This window comes from Hyperolius riggenbachi, chromosome 8 (assembly GCF_040937935.1).
Source record: "Hyperolius riggenbachi isolate aHypRig1 chromosome 8, aHypRig1.pri, whole genome shotgun sequence".
NCBI lineage: Eukaryota > Metazoa > Chordata > Amphibia > Anura > Hyperoliidae > Hyperolius > Hyperolius riggenbachi.
Window position 1 is genome coordinate 195,170,049 of NC_090653.1, and position 21,286 is coordinate 195,191,334.

The 21,286-nt window shown below is 42.5% G+C and overlaps 1 protein-coding gene across 2 annotated transcripts in view; it reads left to right on the forward strand.

The window, feature by feature from the left end:
* PLP1 (proteolipid protein 1) overlaps nucleotides 1–21,286 on the forward strand; it is a 348,570-nt gene that overhangs the window by 217,844 nt on the left and 109,440 nt on the right. For both annotated transcript variants that reach the window (XM_068248070.1, XM_068248071.1), the window contains exons 5-6: nucleotides 1,533–1,701; nucleotides 3,787–3,860. In XM_068248070.1, the coding sequence (XP_068104171.1) occupies nucleotides 1,533–1,701; nucleotides 3,787–3,860 (243 nt within the window). The remainder of the gene's footprint in view (nucleotides 1–1,532; nucleotides 1,702–3,786; nucleotides 3,861–21,286) is intronic.

Genomic DNA, 21,286 nt, shown 5'->3' on the forward strand with positions numbered 1-21,286 from the left:
CCCAGTATATGTAGGCAGGGGTATATGTCCCCAGTATATGTAGGCAGGGGTATATGTCCCCAGTATATGTAGGCAGGTGTATATGTCCCCAGTATATGTAGGCAGGGGTATATGTCCCCAGTATATGTAGGCAGGTGTATACGTCCCCAGTATATGTAGGCAGGTGTATATGTCCCCAGTATATGTAGGCAGGGGTATATGTCCCCAGTATATGTAAGCAGGTGTATATGTCCCCAGTATATGTAGCCAGGTGTATATGTCCCCAGTATATGTAGCCAGGTGTATATGTCCCCAGTATATGTAGCCAGGTGTATATGTCCCCAGTATATGTAGGCAGGGGTATATGTGCCCAGGTAGCCAGGTGTGCCCCCACCCGGAGGGAGCAGAGCAGAGAAGGCGAGCTATGGGGACAGTGGGGATGGGCGGACATCTCCCCCCCCCCCATCCCTCACCTTTGTGCTCCCCTTCCTGCCTCTCCCCTCCAGCGTTGTTAAGTGTCGGGCCCAGCGGCGAAAGTGGGCGGAGACTTACCTAGTTCCAGCCGCAAGGGACGCTCCGCTCTATGTGCGGCTAGTCTGGTCTTCTAGCTGCACACAGAGCGGAGTGTCCCTTGCGGCTGGAAGAAGGCGAAAAGTCTCCGCCCACTTTCGCCGCCGGGCCCGACACTTAACAACGCTGAAGGGGAGAGGCAGGAAGGGGAGCACAAAGGTGAGGGATGGGGGGGGGGGGAGATGTCCGCCCATCCCCACTGTCCCCATAGCTCGCCTTCTCTGCTCCCTGCACACAAGCCAGGGTGAACGGCGTTCACTCTGAAGAAAAAGTGGGTGAACGCCGTTCACCCGCGTCCACGCAGGACTCGACCCCTGACTAAGACAGACTGAAGGTATGTCCGCCAATCTAGTTGCAAACCATGCAATGGCGTTCATCCCCAACAAAACAGTACAGAAGAAGTACAGAGATCGAAGTAGCGATGCACGATCGCAGTGCACGCTAACTTCGCAGACTTCAGACAAAACTAAGACAGACTGAAGGTATGTCCGCCAATCTAGTTGCAAATCAGTTCCAATTGCCTGGTTTCCTGCTGATGATTCACGCATCAGTAATGTATGGATTACACACTTGAAACAAGCAAGTCAAGTCACACTTCAGTCTGAAACATCTACTCTGCATGTTTGTTCAGAGTCTATGGCTAAAAGTATTAGAGGCGCAGGATCAGCAGGACAGCCAGACAATATCCAATGTTTAAAAATAAATAAATTTGGCAGCCTCCATATACTTTCAATTCTGATATTCTTTGAAACATGGTGCGTGTAAGTTTGCATAACATGCAGTTTTACTATGAATTCGTAGCATTCACAGTCAATTCTTGGACCAGTCTCGTTGGTTTGTGGTTTAAAGTTAATGTTCAATAACCTACTGTATCTCCCTAGAGACCCATTTTTAAATTGCTTATTGACAATGCTATGAATGACTTCATGTGCATATTTTTATTTAATTTAATTGTTAACTCTGATCTGTTACTTTTACTTTAGTTTGTTGGCGTCACTTATGTGGTCACCATCCTGTGGATCTTGATCTTTGCCTGCTCTGCTGTTCCTGTATACATTTACTTCAACACTTGGGTTACCTGTCAGTCCATTGCAGTCCCTGCAAAGACTTCAGCTGGCATTAGTAATCTGTGTGCTGATGCACGCATGTATGGTAAGTGTGAGACTGCAGTTAGTTATAAGAATGCATTTCAACACAAATTTCAGCAAGAACTGTTTACTTTAGGTGTTACATTCATGAGAAAAAAGAAGTATAGCCTCTTTCATAGTTTCATAGTTAATTGGGTTGAAAAAAGACATATGTCCATTAATTTCAACCAATAAATAAGGGAAAACACTAGCCTGCACCCTCATGGACTCCACAGCTGTAGCACCTTGTGAATCAGCTTCCGTTCTATTTGTGGACATCATCCATATGAAGAAGGTGTGGTGCCAATGGAGTCGGAGGACTTTCCAAAGGAGATAAAACATTGAGACAGGGACAACAGAGTCCCTGATAGTGTAGCATGTTGATGATATGGGACACTCAACAACAGTATGTGTAGAATACTCACAAGAATAGGTTGCAAGACCGGCAACCACAGTGTAACGGCGGGTGAGGAAAGCCCATCCTCACTCAGGTTCTTTAGTCTTTGACAAGACCGGCAACCACAGTGTAACGGCGGGTGAGGAAAGCCCATCCTCACTCAGGTTCTTTAGTCTTTGACAATGTAGGTCGCTCTCCAGGAAAAAAAAAGGGGGTGTAAGGGTTCCAAGGAACCAACAGACACGGCCAACACCCTGAGCTGAGGGGGCTGGTTTAGGATATTACTGGGAGGGAGGAGGCACCCCAAGATGTGATGTGTGGAAGTAATAATGTCAGCTGGATTAAACATAAATAAATAGGCTTACCTTTAAAAGAAGGGGGTGCTCAAATAAATTAATAAAATTTTTAATAGAAACCAGGCACTTGAATGATAACTCGCTTAGCGGATTGCAGTCCACTTCCTCAAATAAAATAACAAAACGTGTCTGAAACAATAAAAAACATTGTCACTCCTCAGTATGCAAAACAGACAAACATATAAAATCCCTTTTTAACACATAACATCCATTGACCCACTTCCGTGCCCCCGCTTCCGTCTACTGTTCCTACCATATTTTCCGCGGTAAAAGACACCTTTTCACCCCCCAAAAATGGGGTGTAGGGTGCAGGGACTTTTTCTCCCCATTTTTGGGGGTGAAAAAGTGTGTCTTTTACGGCAGAAAATACAGCAGGAGCAGGAGACGGAAGCGGGGGCACGTGGGGGGTGTGAACACTTTGCGCAGATTAGGGGACACATGCTAGGACACAGGAGGACACATGGGGCACACAGGAGGACACATGGGGGAGACGTGGGGACACAGGAGGATACATGGGGCACACAGGAGGGCACATGGGGGAGACATGGGGATACAGGAGGACACATGGGTGATACAGGAGGACACGGAAGACATGAGGGACACTGCAGGACACATGGGGACACAGGTGGACACATCGAGTGGGACAACGTGTAACAGATGCTCCTGGAACATGGATGCACCAGGTTTAGTATATTATATATTTATCCCCTGGTTTCTGACCTCTAAACCTAGGGTGTGTCTTAAATTTCAGAGTGTCTTATATGGCGGAAAATATGGTAAATAATATTTTAACAAAAAGCAGTATACTTGATAAATATTGTACTCCTGGAAAGTTTATATCCGCAAATTAATTAATTAAAGGCCATTAAGAATTTAACATATATTAATATAAAGAAGGGAGGCTTGCGCTTCCTAAAAATTGAATATGCCACATCTGAATGGTTATTCACTCAGGCGTTCACCACCTCTAACAGGATAAATGCACACTTTGCATCCAAACAGATGCTGCATTTATTTTAACAACGGGATATTAGCTTCCATAATGGTTTGCATGCACCCTCCATTTTTGGGGGGATGCGCAGCCCCCCCCCCTCCCCCTTGTCTTTGCTATATACAATGTAACTATGTACTAAGCTAGCCGCTCCAAGCCTGTATTCCAGTTTGCATGGTAAGTTTCTGGTTTAATTAGAAGCTATTCATACGAATTGCACTTGTTGAACCTAGCCTATTCAAAGTTTGCATATATGAGCTGTTAGTCATTTCAGATGCGACCTGTTGTAGGATGCACTGGCCTCTCTCTTTGCCGTATATTAATATAACTTGAGAAAATACCTGATTATTGATTCTTTTTCTACAGGAGTCCTACCATGGAATGCTTTTCCAGGAAAAGTATGTGGAGCTAGTCTACTTGCCATCTGCAAAACCAGTGAGGTTAGACAATGATTATGCCTTACCCTATGTATTAATCATTTTTGTGTATATACAAAGGTCTTTGCATTTCTCCAATTACATATTTACATAGGTATTTGGTTTGGAAAACGTTTAACCAGAAAATAAGGCACAATACTATTCTGCACCCTCACATATCCCTGTTGATCCAGAGGAAGGCAAAAAAACCCTTACAAGGCATGGTCCAATTAACTCCAAAAGGGAAACATTTCTTCCCAACTCCAGATAGCAATCAGATAAAATCCCTGGATCAATACCACCAGGAATTACAAAGTAATTAAAGCCATGGATGTCTTTCAACGCAGGGAAAGCATCTAAGCTTTCCTTAAATGCAAATATAGAATTTGCCATAACTACTTCCTATGGTAATACATTCCACTTTTTAATTACTCCTACTGTAAAGAACTCTTTCCTAAATACATGACTAAAACTCTTTCCCTCCATGCCCAGATCATGGCCCATATGCAATTCACCTTTTTACCTGAGTTTTCTCCTAGGAGATAATCTTTCATCTTCTATTTAAAATACCTTTCCAGCACTTTTCAACTGAAAAAGTACTGAAAAGTAAGTGCAAACGTACTATCAAAATTATTTTGAGTATTTTCTTGCTTGCTGGTTGCTTAGCAGGAATTTTATTGACAAATTTAAAAATATCACCTAGGAGAAAACTCAGGTGAAAAAGTGAATTGCATATGGCCCCATGTCTCCTAACCCTTTGCACAAACCTAGGGACACTGGCTAAGGGTGTTAGGGAAAAAGGAAGTATGGGAGGGAGTGGGTTGATGGATACGCCTTCTATACAAAGTAGTTTATCAGCAGTCCACTGAACAGTGTGCCATAAGACAGGGGGTCCCCTGCATTACCTCCCTGCCAAGGTTAAACACTGCTAGAATCCCCATACTTCATCACCGCTGCCATTTAATCAGTGTCCAGGGCATCGGCTTTGTGATCACTGGCCACTCGTGGATCAAGCCCTGCTGATGACAGGCTGGAGGCATGCAGTCAGCATTGGGAGAAGTGGAGAGATGGCATGAGGATGCTATTATAGCTGTTAGAATATTGCTTTGGAGACCAAATTTCCTGAAGACATGGTGTAAGAAACCCCAATGTACTCTGCCGAATGCCTTCTCTGCATCTAGCAGAAGTATCAGAAAAGGCCTTCCAGACAGTTCCACACATTTTATCACATTTATCATTCGCCTGATTCCATTTAACCTGATCCGCTGCTAATAGGTAGGGGGATATTTTCATGATTCTAGTAGAGTATAGGCGTAATGTCTACATTAAGTAGTGATATTGGTCTGTAATTAGGCGTGTGTTCAGGATTTTTACCCTGTTTAGGAATAATTGAAATGTTGGCTGTCAGAAATTGAAATGGAATAGAGGCACCTGTAGTGAATTCTGTTTTTAAGTATTGCATCTGGGGGGTTAGATATTAGGAGGCTTCTTAGATTCCATTTTTGTTTTAGAAGGTTTCTGTCTACCAAAAAGCGATTGATTCTGGTGTAAGAATCAAGAACAGAGCGTTGTGAGCTGTGAGGTATCCTCCATGGATCAGACAGATCGTACCAGTTTAGGAGTGATTGTAGTTGGGGTAGACCTTTTTTTTTATTATAGAACTGTCTAGATTACAAAGTGAAGCGTTCATGTCACCCCCTACAAGTAGATAGCCTTTCTAATTTGTGTATTTATTTAATTATTTATTTTTGGAGGAAGGATTTCTGTGCTGCATTGGGATTATAGATATTATAATATCTATAATGCCAGGGCTTACCTTCTGTGGTGGATTTGTGCAAAGCTTTGTTTTAACCGGGCTCCAGGTTGAGGGGAGCCATCCAGGGATGAGGAGGAGCACTCTGAGTGCTGTGTGGTGGTCTTTTCTGCTTTACCACCTGTGGGTCTCTGTTCCGGGGAGAACCGTGACTGGGCTGAGCGGGCGCCATCTTGATGACAGGCCATGGAACTCTCTGACTTCTCCAGGAAATAGTTAGTTAGTTTCTGCCGCCTTTAATTTTTTTCCCCTTTTTTTGCTGTTGGGGTCGTTCTCCATTTGCTTTTCCTCCGTGTCAGAGGCAGAGGGTTGGTCTGACTGTAGGCATCGCTATGAGCCAGTATGGGGAAACTGGACACAGAGCTCTCCTTCTACACAACTGCCTTGCTCGAGTGGTAGCCATGCCCCCCAATTGTATATTGAAAGGATGGGCTTAATTATCAAATTAGCTGGACTAAGATTTTATACAAAATGCATACTGTTCAGGTTTCTTTCTTTCTAACATTTCACCTGTACCCCTATAGAATGCAAAGCTTTACATATTCATGTGTACGTGGGGTGGTATCTTTAAAAAAAAAAAAAAACATGAATGGAATGTCTAGACTCTTTAGAAAAAGCAAAATTCAACCAACTGCACATTTGTTAGGCCTACAGTCAAAACGCCTGCATTTGAGAGGCTTATCCTTTGTGCATATACAAATAGGCAAACAAAACACATAGCTGGGATAGCCACTTCCTTACATATCTTGCAGGAACCCCCCCCCCCTCCCACTTTGGTACCTCATTGCAGTGGTACCACTATATATATATATATATATATATATATATATATATATATATATATAATATATATATATATATATATATATATATATATATATATATACACACAGTGGTGTGAAAGACTATTTGCCCCCTTCCTGATTTCTTATTATTTTGCATGTTTGTCACACTTAAATGTTTCTGCTCATCAAAAACCGTTGACTATTAGTCAAAGATAACATAATTGAACACAAAATGCAGTTTTAAATGATGTTTTTTATTATTTAGTGTGAAAAAAAACCTCCAAATCTACATGGCCCTGTGTGAAAAAGTGATTGCCCCCCCCCCCCCCCCCAAAAAAAAGAGGCTATCAAGAAGAAAAACAAAATCCAGCTCTTTTAAAGTGGCCCATACACTGGTTGATTTCAGCCATCGATCGATCGATTCTATAGGATTGATCGATCGATCGATTCTATTGAATTGATTGATCGATCCATTGGAAAATGATTCTTTCAAAACAGCCAATCGATCAATTTGCAGCCGATTTCGATTGATATTGATTGATTTGATCTATCTGATAGGATGGAAAATCTTGGTCAATCTGCTGCTAGCAGCAGATCGATGGCCCATAGAGTTGCATTGGATCTAATGGTCCAATAATGCATTTAGATCGATTTTTAATAGATTTCATCCTGAAATCTATTGGAAATCTGTTCCTAGTGTGAGGCACATATCAGATAGATTCCTGTCAGATTTGACTTGACAGGCATCTGACAGAAATCTATCTGATGGCCGAATCTGCTGCAAAGTGTATGGCCACCTTAAGAGTCACCAGGACAAACAACATATAAATTAGTCAAACACACGCCTTGACAATTAGTAAACATTGACTGACACAGCAGAGGCTGGAATCCATTGGAATTCCATTTCTAATCATTTGTCCTTCAGTAACGGCCCATCTGTGTGACAATAGAGAAAATACAAACACTACAAATACATACGTTAACCAATAACTACTTTTACTTGGTGTAATTTGACTCATTAAACCTCCTATTGTTTAATTGTTTGCAAACAATTACGATCTAACTCATGAGCTCATGGTACAATAGCTACAAACCAATTGTTAACATTGTGAATTTACTTGTATAATGGGTGCACCTAGAATCCTAATAAAAAAGTAAGAGTGCTTGGAAAAAAGAGTAGAAAAATAAACAACAACAAATAAGTGAACACAACATAATCCACGCATTTTCCTTCCAGTAATACCTGGAAAGCAAAACACAAATTGTGAAATTGTGTAGAATCATCAACTCTCAGGAAGATAGTGACATATTGCAACAGGATCTGGATAGGATGGCTATATGGGCACACAAATGGCAGATGAAATTCAATGTTGAAAAATGTAAAGTCATGCATTTTGGTCATACCAATGGTCTAACACCATACAAAATAAACGGGATACAGATGAATACATCAAACTTGGAGATGGACTTAGGAGCAGGGGTCGAGTCCTGCGTGAACGCGGGTAGACGACGTCCACTTACTTTTTCCTCAGCGTCGACGCCATCCACCCTGGCTTGTGTGGAGGGGAGCAGCACAGAGAAGGAGGGGGGGGGACACCTGGCTACCTGGGGACATATCCCCCTGGCTATATATACTGGGCACATCTCCCCCTGGCTATATTTACTGGGCACATATCCCCCTGGCTATATATACTGGGCACATATACCCCTGCCTACATATACTGGGGACATATACCCCTCACTACATATACTGGGCACATATACCCCTGTCTACATATACTGGGCACATATACCCCTGACTACATATACTGGGCACATATACCCCTGACTACATATACTGGGCACTTATCCCCCTGGCTATATATACTGGGGACATATACCTCTGACTACATATACTGGGCACATATACCCCTGCCTAAATATACTGGGCACATATCCCCCTGGCTATATATACTGAGGACATAAACCCCTGCCTATATATTCTGGGCACATATACCCCCTGGCTACATATACTGGGGACAGCTATATACACCTGGCTACATATACTGGGGACTACTACACACCTGGCTACTTATGGAACATATACACCTGGCCACCAATTCTGTGGACATCTATACACCTGGCTACCTATTCTGGGGACATTATACACCTGGCTACCTATTCTGGGGACAACTATACTTATGGCTTCTTATACTAGGGACACGTGTAGACCTGCCTACCTATGCTGGGGGTACCTATTTTGGGGGAACTGCTGTCAGATTATCTGCATTTTTGGGGAACTGCTGTTAACAGATTAAGTGTATTTTGGGGAACCGCTAACAGATTATGTGTGTGTTAGGGGAACGGCTGCTGATAGATTTTGCGTATTTTGGGGAACTGCTGCCAGATTATGTATTTTTGGGAGACCACTGCTGCCAGATTACATGTATTTTGGGTGTTACGTGTATTTTGGGTGATCTGCTGTCAGGTTTCGCGTATTTTGGGGAACTGCTTCCAGATTATGTGTACTGCCACATTGTCTATTTTGGGGGAACCACTGCCATATTATCTGTATTTTGTAGGAACTTCTACCAGATTACGTGTCTTTTTGGTGAAATGCTGATACATCTATTTTTGGGGTATACACTACGGCAGAGCTCAAACTTTCCCGGCAGACCTTTTCCATCCCTGCTAAGGTCATGTATATTTGGCCCCACCCATTACCACGCCCACGGTATGCTTGACCACGCCCATTTTTGGCATGCCACGCAAAGTTTTTCGGAGTGAGTCCACTCACTTCTTTTCCTAGGACTAGACCCCGGCTTAGGAGTACTCATCGACAACAAGTTAAATAATCGTATTCAATGCCAAGCCCCTGCAGCTAAAGCTAATAAAATTTTGGGATGCATGAAAATAGAAATAAAAACATAATATTGCCCCTGTTTAACTCTCTAGCAAGGCCACATCTAGAATATGGAATTCAGTTCTGGACAAAACATTACAGTTACAGTAACAGTTTTATAAAAATGGAGACCGAGAGCCCAATATAGTGTAGTATGGTTATGAAAACTGAAGATAATTAAATCGCAAGTATTATACTTACAAACCTGGGTTGCTCTTAGGCAACCACTGTATAGGCAGGTGGGGAGATTAGGCCTGACCCCACTCAGGGCTAAGATGTCGCTCTCTGTGAAAGGAAGAAAGGAGGGTTTGTCACCCTTCCACCAAGGGTGGTCGACTTGATGTATGGAAGTACAGAGGTGCCAAAAGGATAAAATTAGATAAAAAGTTTAAAAATGTTCAGGTGGTGGTGGTGGACCGGCCACACTACAGACAAAATGCTGTTGATTGAAGAAACAACAATTTATTCACATACTCCTAAACAAAAACTGCAACGCGTTTCACGGGCAACATCCCGCTTCATCAGGCAATGAACAATCGGAGTATCACACTAAAAATGACAGAAATGTAAAGCATATCAGAGAGCTGTGTATGGATATGATGTGTCACATAAATATGAGATACTGAGGAGGTAATACAATGTTAGCATGGTGATGTGCTATTATAGCAAATGGTAAAGGGAACTTATATTACGTATAGAGTGAGGGGGCGAGCCTTCTATGAATAGGGTGTAGGTATTTGATGTATGGCAAAACTTGCTCAAATGGGACGAGCAATAAGGGGCAAGGATAGTGGTGATGGAAAGAAGTGAGAAAAGTATCGTAAAGTTGGGAGCATAGGCTGTATCAGCAAGAGAATAGTGTGTGACAGACTGGCTAATTTAAACAAAGTAGCAGAAATTTGTGCCTGGATGGTGGTAAATAGTGATAAATATTCAGCAGGTATGGTTCAGGATAGTATAGCACGCTAGTGATAATATAAATCATAGTCATTACTTACCAGCTTTGAGTCCAATGAAAGCTTGGCACCTCTGTGTTGGAGTGCCAGCGTGGGAGCTTTAAATCAGAAGACTAATCGAATTACGAGGCTAATGAGATATGCAAATTACTGGGCCAGGAGCGAGGGAGGGAGAGAGAGCGTGCGTGACAGGCCGATTCACAGCCAATGGGCACGTCTAATGGGCGGGAGTTAGGTGTTGGACAGAAGTGGAAGCGACTAGGAACGCAGTTAGAGAAGGAGGGGGCCGGGTATGTGGGCGGGTTGAAGGGCGGTATGACGCGAACGTCATAACGTTTGTGTGGGCGGCATGACGCGTACGTCTTGTCGCATGGGGGAATGCGCAGGCGTGCTCAAAGCGTGTCCGCACGCAATGGGCTTGGAAGGCAGACAGGGCATGGCTAATGGTATGCGCAGGCGTGTGGGTGCGCTCAGCGAAAGTGCCGCCATTTTTGTTGTGGGAATTGTGGCCAGTATGGTGTCAATAGAAGAATTTAGCCATAGCAGTAGAAATAACAGCACGTATATTGTATGTACATTGTATATATGATGCATGGTTTTGTTCTGAGGTTGCGATTTACAGATTCATTTGAAAGATGACATTAACATCATAATCACCGCTGGGAGTACAGTATTGCCCCCCAGTGGTGGCAAGTATATTGTACAGAATGCTAAGTTGATTGTACAAAATTGTACTACAGAATATGTATAAAAATAAATAAATGTACATATTTTGTAAAAAGACCTAAAATAAATAAAAATTATGAGTTGTATATAAAATACATCATAATTGTGCAGACCTAAAATAAATAAAAATTATGAATTGTATATAAAATACATCATAAATTGTGCACATAAAAGAACATGAGTTGATAAATATAAAAATACATGGATTCATCCGTATGGATAAAAGTATAAATAAACGTATGTCTATAGATATGGATAGAAACAGTTTTTCTTAAACAAACAAATGCAGGATATAAAAAGAGAGGACAAAATTAAAAAGAGAAATAATATCTGCTGGTATAGTGGGTTAATGGATTTTTTCAAGTACTTCGTTTAGATCACCTGGGGTTAGGGTCTTCAGTATTTGTATCCAAAACATCTCACGTTTTTTGAGGAAGTCAAAAGAGTCGGATCGGTTGTGTGAAATGGATTCGATGAACGTGATACGAAAAAGTGCAGGATCGCTATTATGATGGGTGGAGAAGTGACGCGAAACACTGTGTAGGGGGTATTTATTTATTATATTCCTTTTGTGCTGTCCAATTCTACTTCGTGCTTGTTGGGTTGTTCTCCCCACATACTGCAACCGACATGGGCATGAGATGACATAAATGATATATTTTGATTCGCAAGTGATGGTATCCTTAATGTGGTATTCAGTTTTAGTGACCTGGGAGCTGAAGGACGAGGTGTTCAGGACAAATTGACACGCGAGACATCTTTTGTGGTTACAGGGGGCACAGCCCGGTATTTTGGTGCCGGAGGTGTGTTCAATACTTGATGGTATGTGTCTGAGTTTGCTAGGGGCCAATATACTATTAAGATTGGGAGCGCGTATGTATGTGATGGTGGGTCTGGGAGGTATGATGGACCGTAACTGGGGGTCTTGGAGAAGGATTTCCCATCTGTTATTGAGAATACTACGGATGGATTGGTGCTGGAAGCTGAATTTGGTGATGAACCTGGGCATATCTGTAAATTGTATATCAGCTTTGGGTTGTGTTGGGTTGTAGACTGTTGCTCTACAATACAAATAAATAAATAAATAAATAAAATAAATAAATAAATGCATCTTGTAATAATTTTCTGGGATATTTCCGATCCGTGAATTTCTTGGTGAGGATTTTGGACTGGGTGTTGTATTGTTGTATATCCGTACAATTCCGATAGATTTTCTTATACTGACTATATGGGGTATTTTTGGTCCAGGGGCGGTGGTGAAATCCGTGGTAGTGTATGTAGTTATTGGCGTCTACAGGTTTGAAGAATGTTTTGGTTTTGATATGGGATAGGTCTGTATATAGAATGAGATCTAGAAATTCTATAGAGATTGGGTCATGATGAGAGGTGAACTGCAGGCCAGCTGAATTGGTGTTGAGGTATTCGAGAAAGGACGGGATCTGGTTGGGAGCACCTTTCCATATGAAAATTAGGTCGTCTATATATCGTTTATAAAAAATAATGTTATTGGAGAACGGATTATTACTGTACATTTTTGTTTGTTCAAACAATCCCATTGCTAGGTTAGCGTAGGAAGGGGAGAACGAACTTCCCATGGAAACGCCGCTAACCTGGTGATACGTTTGCTCTTGGAAAGTGAAAACATTGTTGTTAAGAATAAATTCTGTACATTGCATGAGGAATGATTGTTGGATACGTGGCATGGATGTATTGGACTGGAGATAGTGTTGTAAGGCTGTGAGACCGAAGGAGTGTGGTATATTAGTATAAAGAGATGTGACATCGCAGGTTAACCAGATATAGTCTTCCTGCCAGGGGATTGAATAAATGAAACTGATGAGATGTTGAGAATCCTTAATGAATGATGGTAGGGCCTGGACATGGGGTTGCAGGTGCGTATCAATAAATCGGGACAAGTTACTGGTAGCGGAGTCTATTCCGGAAATGATTGGTCTGCCTGGTGGTTTATGAATGTCTTTGTGAATTTTGGGAAGATGATAGAAGAACGGAGTTTTTGGGTGGTGATTAATAATAAAGTTTCTCTCGTTTTTGGTAATAATGTTATTTAGTAGTGCTTCATTAATGAATTGTTTTGAGGTTTTATTGATTTCGGGGGTGGGGTCAGTAGGTAGTAATGTGTAATGTTTGGGATTGTTGAGTAGTCGTAGGGATTCCTCGAGATAATCAGTTCTGTCTAGGATGACAATCCCTCCACCCTTGTATGCTGGTTTGATGATGATGTTAGAATTATTCTTTAAGGCTTTTAGGGCAGTTCTTTCATATTTGGAGAGATTTGATGTGGGGATGGTTTTGGGGATGTTCAATTCCTGTAGGTCTTTCAAAACTAGGGAATAGAATGTGTCTATATAGTTACCTTTTGAAGCCGTGGGATAGAATCGTGAGCGGCCTTTGAGTTTGGTGTTAATGTACTTTTCAGTTTCTATTTCAGCTGTGGGTACAGAGACAATGGGGAGTGCATCGTTGTTGGTAATGATGAGTTGGGTCGGATCTGTCTGTAGGGAAGTATTATGTTTTTTTTATGGCAAAGTGTCTTTTTAAAGTAAGTTTGCGTATATAGGTGTTAAGATCGCGAAATAATTCAAAAAGGTCTGATTGATTGGTGGGGCAAAAAGAGAGGCCTTTTTCTAGTAAGCAGGTTTCGTGTTTAGTGAGGGTGTGGTGGGATTGAAGTTGAAAATGCTCCTTTTGGTTTCTGTGGTGGGAATGGGAGCAGCTGCGGAGAGAAGTTGTGTTATCTTTTGTTTCTTTTTTCCTTGGCCTCTACATCCTCGTTTTCTGTGTCTGATAATGGTCTTTTTATTTTGTTTAGGGGTTTCAGGATGGATTGGGATGAGACGGGACTGGGTAGTTGTTTGGATAGGGTGTTTTCTGATAACGAGGCTGGTAGTTCTAAAAAAGAGGGTGACAAGGATTGGTTTGGTGTTTCTGTGTAGTTAGCATGCTGGGAACTACTAGGTATGATACATTTGCAGATTTTTTTTGTGTTTGGTCCGTTGGGGGAGGTGATGTGTGTGGATCTGTTGTGGCTGGTGAGTTTGGGCCTGAGGTGTATGTGCTAATTTGGGATATCCTTATATCAGTATCTGTTGTATTGTTGGTTGTTGTGTGGGAGGGATTGCCATCCTTTGAAGGTGCGACTGTAGTGGGTTTCTGTACGACAAGGGTTTCAGGGGGATTGGATTTTGTAAAATTGAATGTAGAGGGACTGAGGAAGGTGTAGATTTTGCTCCAGTCGGCCGCAGTATGTGGACTTTTAGCCACTGGTTTGCCTTGGGTTGGGTTGGATGGGGCATTTGGAATAGGTCGGGGTTTCGTGCGGGGGGGTCGTGGTGCTTTGGGCGTGTTTTTGGTGAAGTCTGTTTTTTTTGTAGTTAAAACAGTTGGATGGTGGTGTCAATTTGGAAAAATTGATGGTGTTATGGATGTTGGGTGTGGGGTTAGAGGTGTAGGATGGTGGTGGTTGTGGTGGCCGGAGGATTGGGGGGTGGACTGGGTTAAGCGGTGGTGGTGGATATGCTTAAAAACAAGAACAGAATCGAGAGCCCAATATGGTGCAGTATTGTTAGGTAAAATGAAGAGTTCAATACAATTTTATGTGTATATACTCACAAACACGGGTTACCCATAGGCAACCACTTTAAATGCAGGTGGGGAGCATTAGGACCTGACCCCACTCAGGTTAGTAAAGTCGCTCTCTGTAGATAGTAGATGGGGATGCACCCCTCCACCCAGGGTGGACTAGAAGATCAGCAAAAGCTCGGTATACAGAGGCGCCAGAGTAGAGTAAAACGTTTTAAAAACCGTTTAAAAGCAGAGGGGGATGTTAGGGTGGACTTACCTCCCTCTTACAAAAAAGAAAACTCACTCGAGTCTCGATAAAACAGAATTAACAAATAATTTATTCAACTCCACAAATGCAACGCGTTTCGTGGGCGTGACCCCGCTTCCTCAGGCAAAAATGGGAGCACAACTCAGTGGGTCAAGCAGTAGGTTTGAGCGCCTCTGTCTATGGTGGGTATTGGTGTGGTGTGGACTTAGGAATTGTGAGACTCATAAGTGGTGGTGGAGGGAAAGGTGGGTAATGGCCTGGTGCTGCTGGTGCTGTTGGTGTTGGTAGGGTGGGCGTGGGTCGTGGTTTGCGTTCCCTTTCCCTATGTTCGGCATAGGCTAGTCTATCACGGTTTAAGTTCTTGATTTTGGTCTCAGTGGTGTCCTGTTCGAATCTTTTGACTCTTGTGGTTAGGTTAGATAAAAGGGGATGGTATTGAGGGTTTGTGGTATGTTGGGCTAGGTAGTTTTTGTATTCTATGATTGTGGGTTGTAATTCAACCACCAGGGATTTTCTCTTCTTAATTATTCTTTCCATAATTCCTTGTGTACAGTATTCTAAATACTCATAAAATTCTGTTGTAAAAATTACATCTTTGGCCCTACCATCATTCATTAAGGATTCTCAACATCTCATCAGTTTCATTCATTCAATCCCCTGGCAGGAAGACTATATCTGGTTAACCTGCGATGTCACATCTCTTTATACTAATATATCACACTCCTTCGGTCTCACAGCCTTACAACACTATCTCCAGTCCAATACATCCATGCCACATATCCAACAATCATTCCTCATGCAATGTACAGAATTTATTCTTAACAACAATGTTTTCACTTTCCAAGAGCAAACGTATCACCAGGTTAGCGGCGTTTCCATGGGAAGTTCGTTCTCCCCTTCCTACGCTAACCTAGCAATGGGATTGTTTGAACAAACAAAAATGTACAGTAATAATCCGTTCTCCAATAACATTATTTTTTATAAACGATATATAGACGACCTAATTTTCATATGGAAAGGTACTCCCAACCAGATCCCGTCCTTTCTCGAATACCTCAACACCAATTCAGCTGGCCTGCAGTTCACCTCTCATCATGACCCAATCTCTATAGAATTTCTAGATCTCATTCTATAAACAGACCTATCCCATATCAAAATCAAGACATTCTTCAAACCTGTAGACGCCAATAACTACATACACTACCACAGCTTTCACCACCTCCCCTGGACCAAAAATACCCCATATAGTCAGTATAAGAGAATCTATCGGAATTGTACGGATATACAACAATACAACACCCAGTCCAAAATCCTCACCAAGAAATTCACGGATCGGAAATATCCCAGAAAATTATTACAAGATGCATACCATAGAGCAACAGTCTACAACCCAACACAACCCAAAGCTGATACACAATTTACAGATATGCCCAGGTTCATCACCAAATTCAGCTTCCAGCACCAATCCATCCGTAGTATTCTCAATAACAGATGGGAAATCCTTCTCCAAGACCCCCAGTTACGGTCCATCATACCTCCCAGACCCACCATCACATACAGACGCGCTCCCAATCTTAATAGTATATTGGCCCCTAGCAAACTCAGACACATACCATCAAGTATTGAACACACCTCCGGCACCAAAATACCGGGCTGTGCCCCCTGTAACCACAAAGGATGTCTCGCCTGTCAATTCATCCTGAACACCTCGTCCTTCAGCTCCCAGGTCACTAAAACTGAATACCACATTAAGGATACCATCACTTGCAAATCAAAATATATTATTTATGTCATCTCATGCCCGTGTCGGCTGCAGTATGTGGGCAGAACAACCCAACAAGCACGAAGTAGAATTGGACAGCACAAAAGGAATATAATAAATAAATACCCCCTACACAGTGTTTCACGTCACTTCTCCACCCACCACAATAGCGATCCTACACTTTTTCGTATCACGTTCATCGAATCCATTTCACACAACCGATCCGACTCTTTTGACTCTCTCAAAAAACGTGAGATGTTTTGGATACAAATACTGAAGACCCTAACCCCAGGTGGTCTAAACGAAGTACTTGGAAAAATCCATTAACCCACTATACCAGCAGATATTATTTCTCTTTTTAATTTTGTTCTCTCTTTTTATATCCTGCATTTGTTTGTTCAAGAAAAACAGTTTCTATCCATATCTATAGACATACGTTTATTTATACTTTTATCCATACGGATGAATCCATGTATTTTATATTTATCAACTCATGTTCTTTTATGTGCACAATTTATGATGTATTTTATATACAATTCATAATTTTTATTTATTCTATGTCTGCACAATTTTTGATGTATTTTATATACAACTCATAATTTTTATTTATTTTATGTCTTTTTACAAAATATGTACATTTATTTATTTTTATACATATTCTGTAGTACAATTTTGTACAATCAACTTAGCATTCTGCACAATATACTTGCCACCACTGGGGGGCAATACTGTACTCCCAGCGGTGATTATAATGTTAATGTCATTATCTTTCAAATGAATCTGTAAATCGCAACCTCAGAACAAAACCATGCATCATATATACAATGTACATACAATATACGTGCTGTTATTTCTACTGTTATGGCTAAATTCTTCTATTGACACCATACTGGCCACAATTCCCACAACAAACATGGCGGCACTTTCGCTGAGCGCACCCACACGCCTGCGCATACCATTAGCCATGCCCCATCTGCCTTCCAAGCCCATTGCGTGCGGACACGCTTTGAGCACGCCTGCGCATTCCCCCATGCGACAAGACGTACGTGTCATGCCGCCCACACAAACGTTATGTCGTTCGCGTCATACCGCCCTTCAACCCGCCCACATACCCGGCCCCTTCCTTCTCTAACTGCGTTCCTAGTCGCTTCCACTTCTGTCCAACACCTAACTCCCGCCCATTAGACGTGCCCATTGGCTGTGAATCGGCCTATCACGCATGCTCTCTCTCCCTCCCTCGCTCCTGGCCCAGTAATTTGCATATCTCATTAGCCTCGTAATTCGATTAGTCTTCTGATTTAAAGCTCCCACGCTGGCACTCCAACACAGAGGTGCCAAGCTTTCATTGGACTCAAAGCTGGTAAGTAATGACTATGATTTATATTATCACTAGCGTGCTATACTATCCTGAACCATAGCTGCTGAATATTTATCACTATTTACCACCATCCAGGCACAAATTTCTGCTACTTTGTTTAAATTAGCCAGTCTGTCACACACTATTCTCTTGTTGATACAGCCTATGCTCCCAACTTTACGATACTTTTCTCACTTCTTTCCATCACCACTATCCTTGCCCATTATTGCTCGTCCCATTTGAGCAAGTTTTGCCATACATCAAATACCTACACCATATTCATAGAAGGCTCGCCCCCTCACTTTATACGTAATATAAGTTCCCCTTACCATTTGCTATAATAGCACATCACCATGTTAACATTGTATTACCTCCTCAGTATCTCATATTTATGTGACACATCATATCCATACACAGCTCTCTGATATGCTTTACATTTCTGTCATTTTTAGTGTGATACTCCGATTGTTCATTGTCTGATGAAGCGAGATGTTGCCCGTGAAACGTGTTGCAGTTTTTGTTTAGGAGTATGTGAATAAATTGTTGTTTCTTCAATCAACAGCATTTTGTCTGTTTTAGTGTGGCCGGTCCACCACCGCCACCTGAACATTTTTAAACTTTTTATCTAATTTTATCCTTTTTGGCGCCTCTGTACTTCCATACAGTAACAGTTTTAGAGCAGGTACAGAGATGAGCAGTTTTACAACAGTTACATTACAGTTTTAGAGCAGGTGCAGAGGCGAGCAACAAATTTGATATGAGGGATGGAAGGTCTCACTTAATAGAAGAGGTTAGATAAACTGGGTTTATTTAGTTTAGAGGAAAAGAAGCCTTAGAGCGAATCTAATTAACATATTTAAATACATCAGAGGGCAATATAAATGCTTGGTGGAAGAGCTTTTTGTCCCTAGGCCTTCACAAAGGACTAGAGGACATGATCTGCGCATGGAGGAAAAATGTTTCAGCCATTTATTTAAGAAAGAGTTCTTTACAGTAAGAGCGATTAAGATGTGGAATGCATTGCCACAGGAAGTAGTTATGGCAAATTCTATATCTGCATTTAAAGGGGGCTTAGATGCTTTCCTTGCATTGAAAGACATCCATTACTAGGTAATGCACAGTGATGTTGATCCAGGGTTTATATCTGATTGCCATCTGGAGTCGGGAAGGAATGTTTTCCCTTTTGGCGCTAATTGGACCATGCCTTGTAAGGGTTTTTTGCCTTCCTCTGGATCAACAGGAATATGTGAGGACTTTGTGTAACGATTGGTGTCAGCACGCAGAGAGTACCTGATTATTGGTGATCTGCAGTATCACCAAGAATGCAGATATATACCTGATTATTGATGATCTGCAGAATCACCGATAATACAGATATATTGCTAACCTCTGGACACCTAAAGTATGTGAGTGTTTGGTGTAACAGTAGTACTTTGAGTAATACACCTGCTGAGTAGATGATCATAGGCAGTAAAGGAATACTGCTCTTGAGGACACAGAAACCTTCCAGCAGCCTGAGACTCTCCAAGGGGTGGAGTCAGGATGGAGGTAGGAAGGACTAGAAGGTGAGTGACACCTGAAAGGTGGATGTCACTATCTGATCTGAAGACTATCTCTTAATGAGAGAGATAGCTCTCGAGGTCGGGCAAGCCAGGTCGGCAACACACGGTCAGATAAAGTACATAGACAGAAGGCTGATTCGGTATCCAAGGCTGGCAGGGTTTGGCAACAGAGTATCAGATATGCGAGGTACCGAATCAGAGGATAGAGGAGTAGTCAGGAAAGCAATAAGTCATAACATATATAAAACAATGCCTAGTCTGGGTGTGAGGTCCTTGGTCTCTACACCCTGGAACTAGTCTGAAGTATAACAGAATGATCGCACAAGTTCCCTAGTCTTGGGTGCAAGGTCAGTGGTCTCAGCACCCTGGAACTAGTCTGATGTATAACAGAAATAATCGCACAAGTTCCCTGGTCTTGGGTGCGAGGTCCGTGGTCTCAGCACCCGGGAACTAGTCTGGAGTATAACACAGATGAAAATACAGTTCCCTAATCTTGGGTGCGAGGTCCGTGGTCTCAGCACCCTGGAACTAGTCTGAAGTATAACACAGATGAAAATGCAAGTTCCCTAGTCTGGGTGTGAGGTCCGTGGTCTCTACACCCTGGAACTAGTCTAAGCATAAACAGAATAACAATACAAGTAATCTGGCGCAGTGTGAATTCCCAGGTCCACCTGGTTCAAACACACTGTTGGATCTGACTAAGGTCTGAGTGCTTCCACGTAGTGTTTGCAACGGCAGACAACTTGAGACTGGCCAGCAGCAAGTATATATGGAGCAGTGCTCTCCAGCACCACCCCTAAATGATCAACCAATAGTATCTTGCTCTGGCGTCAGCTGATCGGTGTGATCAGCTGACTTCTCCTATCCCCCCAGGAGTGGACTCCGGACATCTTCTGCCCGGCTTCTCAGGATGCAAGTTATGGAACTCCCTTTTCAAGTCCTCTGCGTGCATGCGACATTCTGGCACCCAAGTTCTCTCCTCAATGCCATACCCCTTCCAGTGCACTAAATACTGCACGGAGTTCTGCACAAGCCGGGAGTCCAGAACCTTTTCAATTTCATACTCAGGTTGATCATCAATCAACACAGGGGGGGGGAGCGGAATCCACGTGCACTGCTGGCTTGAGCAAGGACACATGGAACGATCTCACACCTCGCATGCTGGTAGGGAGATCGATGGCATAAGTGACGTCATTGATTTTCCTGGTCACTGGAAACGGGCCCACAAATCTGGGACCTAACTTGGGAGAGAGTTGCTTCAGAGCCAAATGTCGTGTGGACACCCAAACCAAGTCTCCTGGAAGAAATTCCCACTCTATGGAACGTCTCTTATCGGCCTGTTTCTTCTGACTCTGAAAAGCCCTCCTCAAATTTCTTTCTACCATTCCCCAAACTTGTCTTAAAGACTTCTGCCAATCCTCCAGGGCCGGAAACGGGGTGGCAGCCACTGGTAATGGGGTGAACTTAGGTGATCTTCCTGTCACCACCTGGAATGGGGAAAAACCTGAGGAGGAACTTTTCAAATTGTTGTGTGCAAATTCTGCAAAAGGCAGGAATTTGACCCAGTCGGTTTGAACATCTGCCACATAGCACCTTAGAAACTGTTCCAGAGACTGATTGGTTCTTTCGGTCTGGCCATTGGTCTGTGGGTGGTAGCCTGATGAGAAAGATAGCTCCATGTCTAACTGATGGCAGAATGCCCTCCAAAACTTAGAATCAAATTGGACTCCCCGATCTGAGACTATATTTTCTGGAATC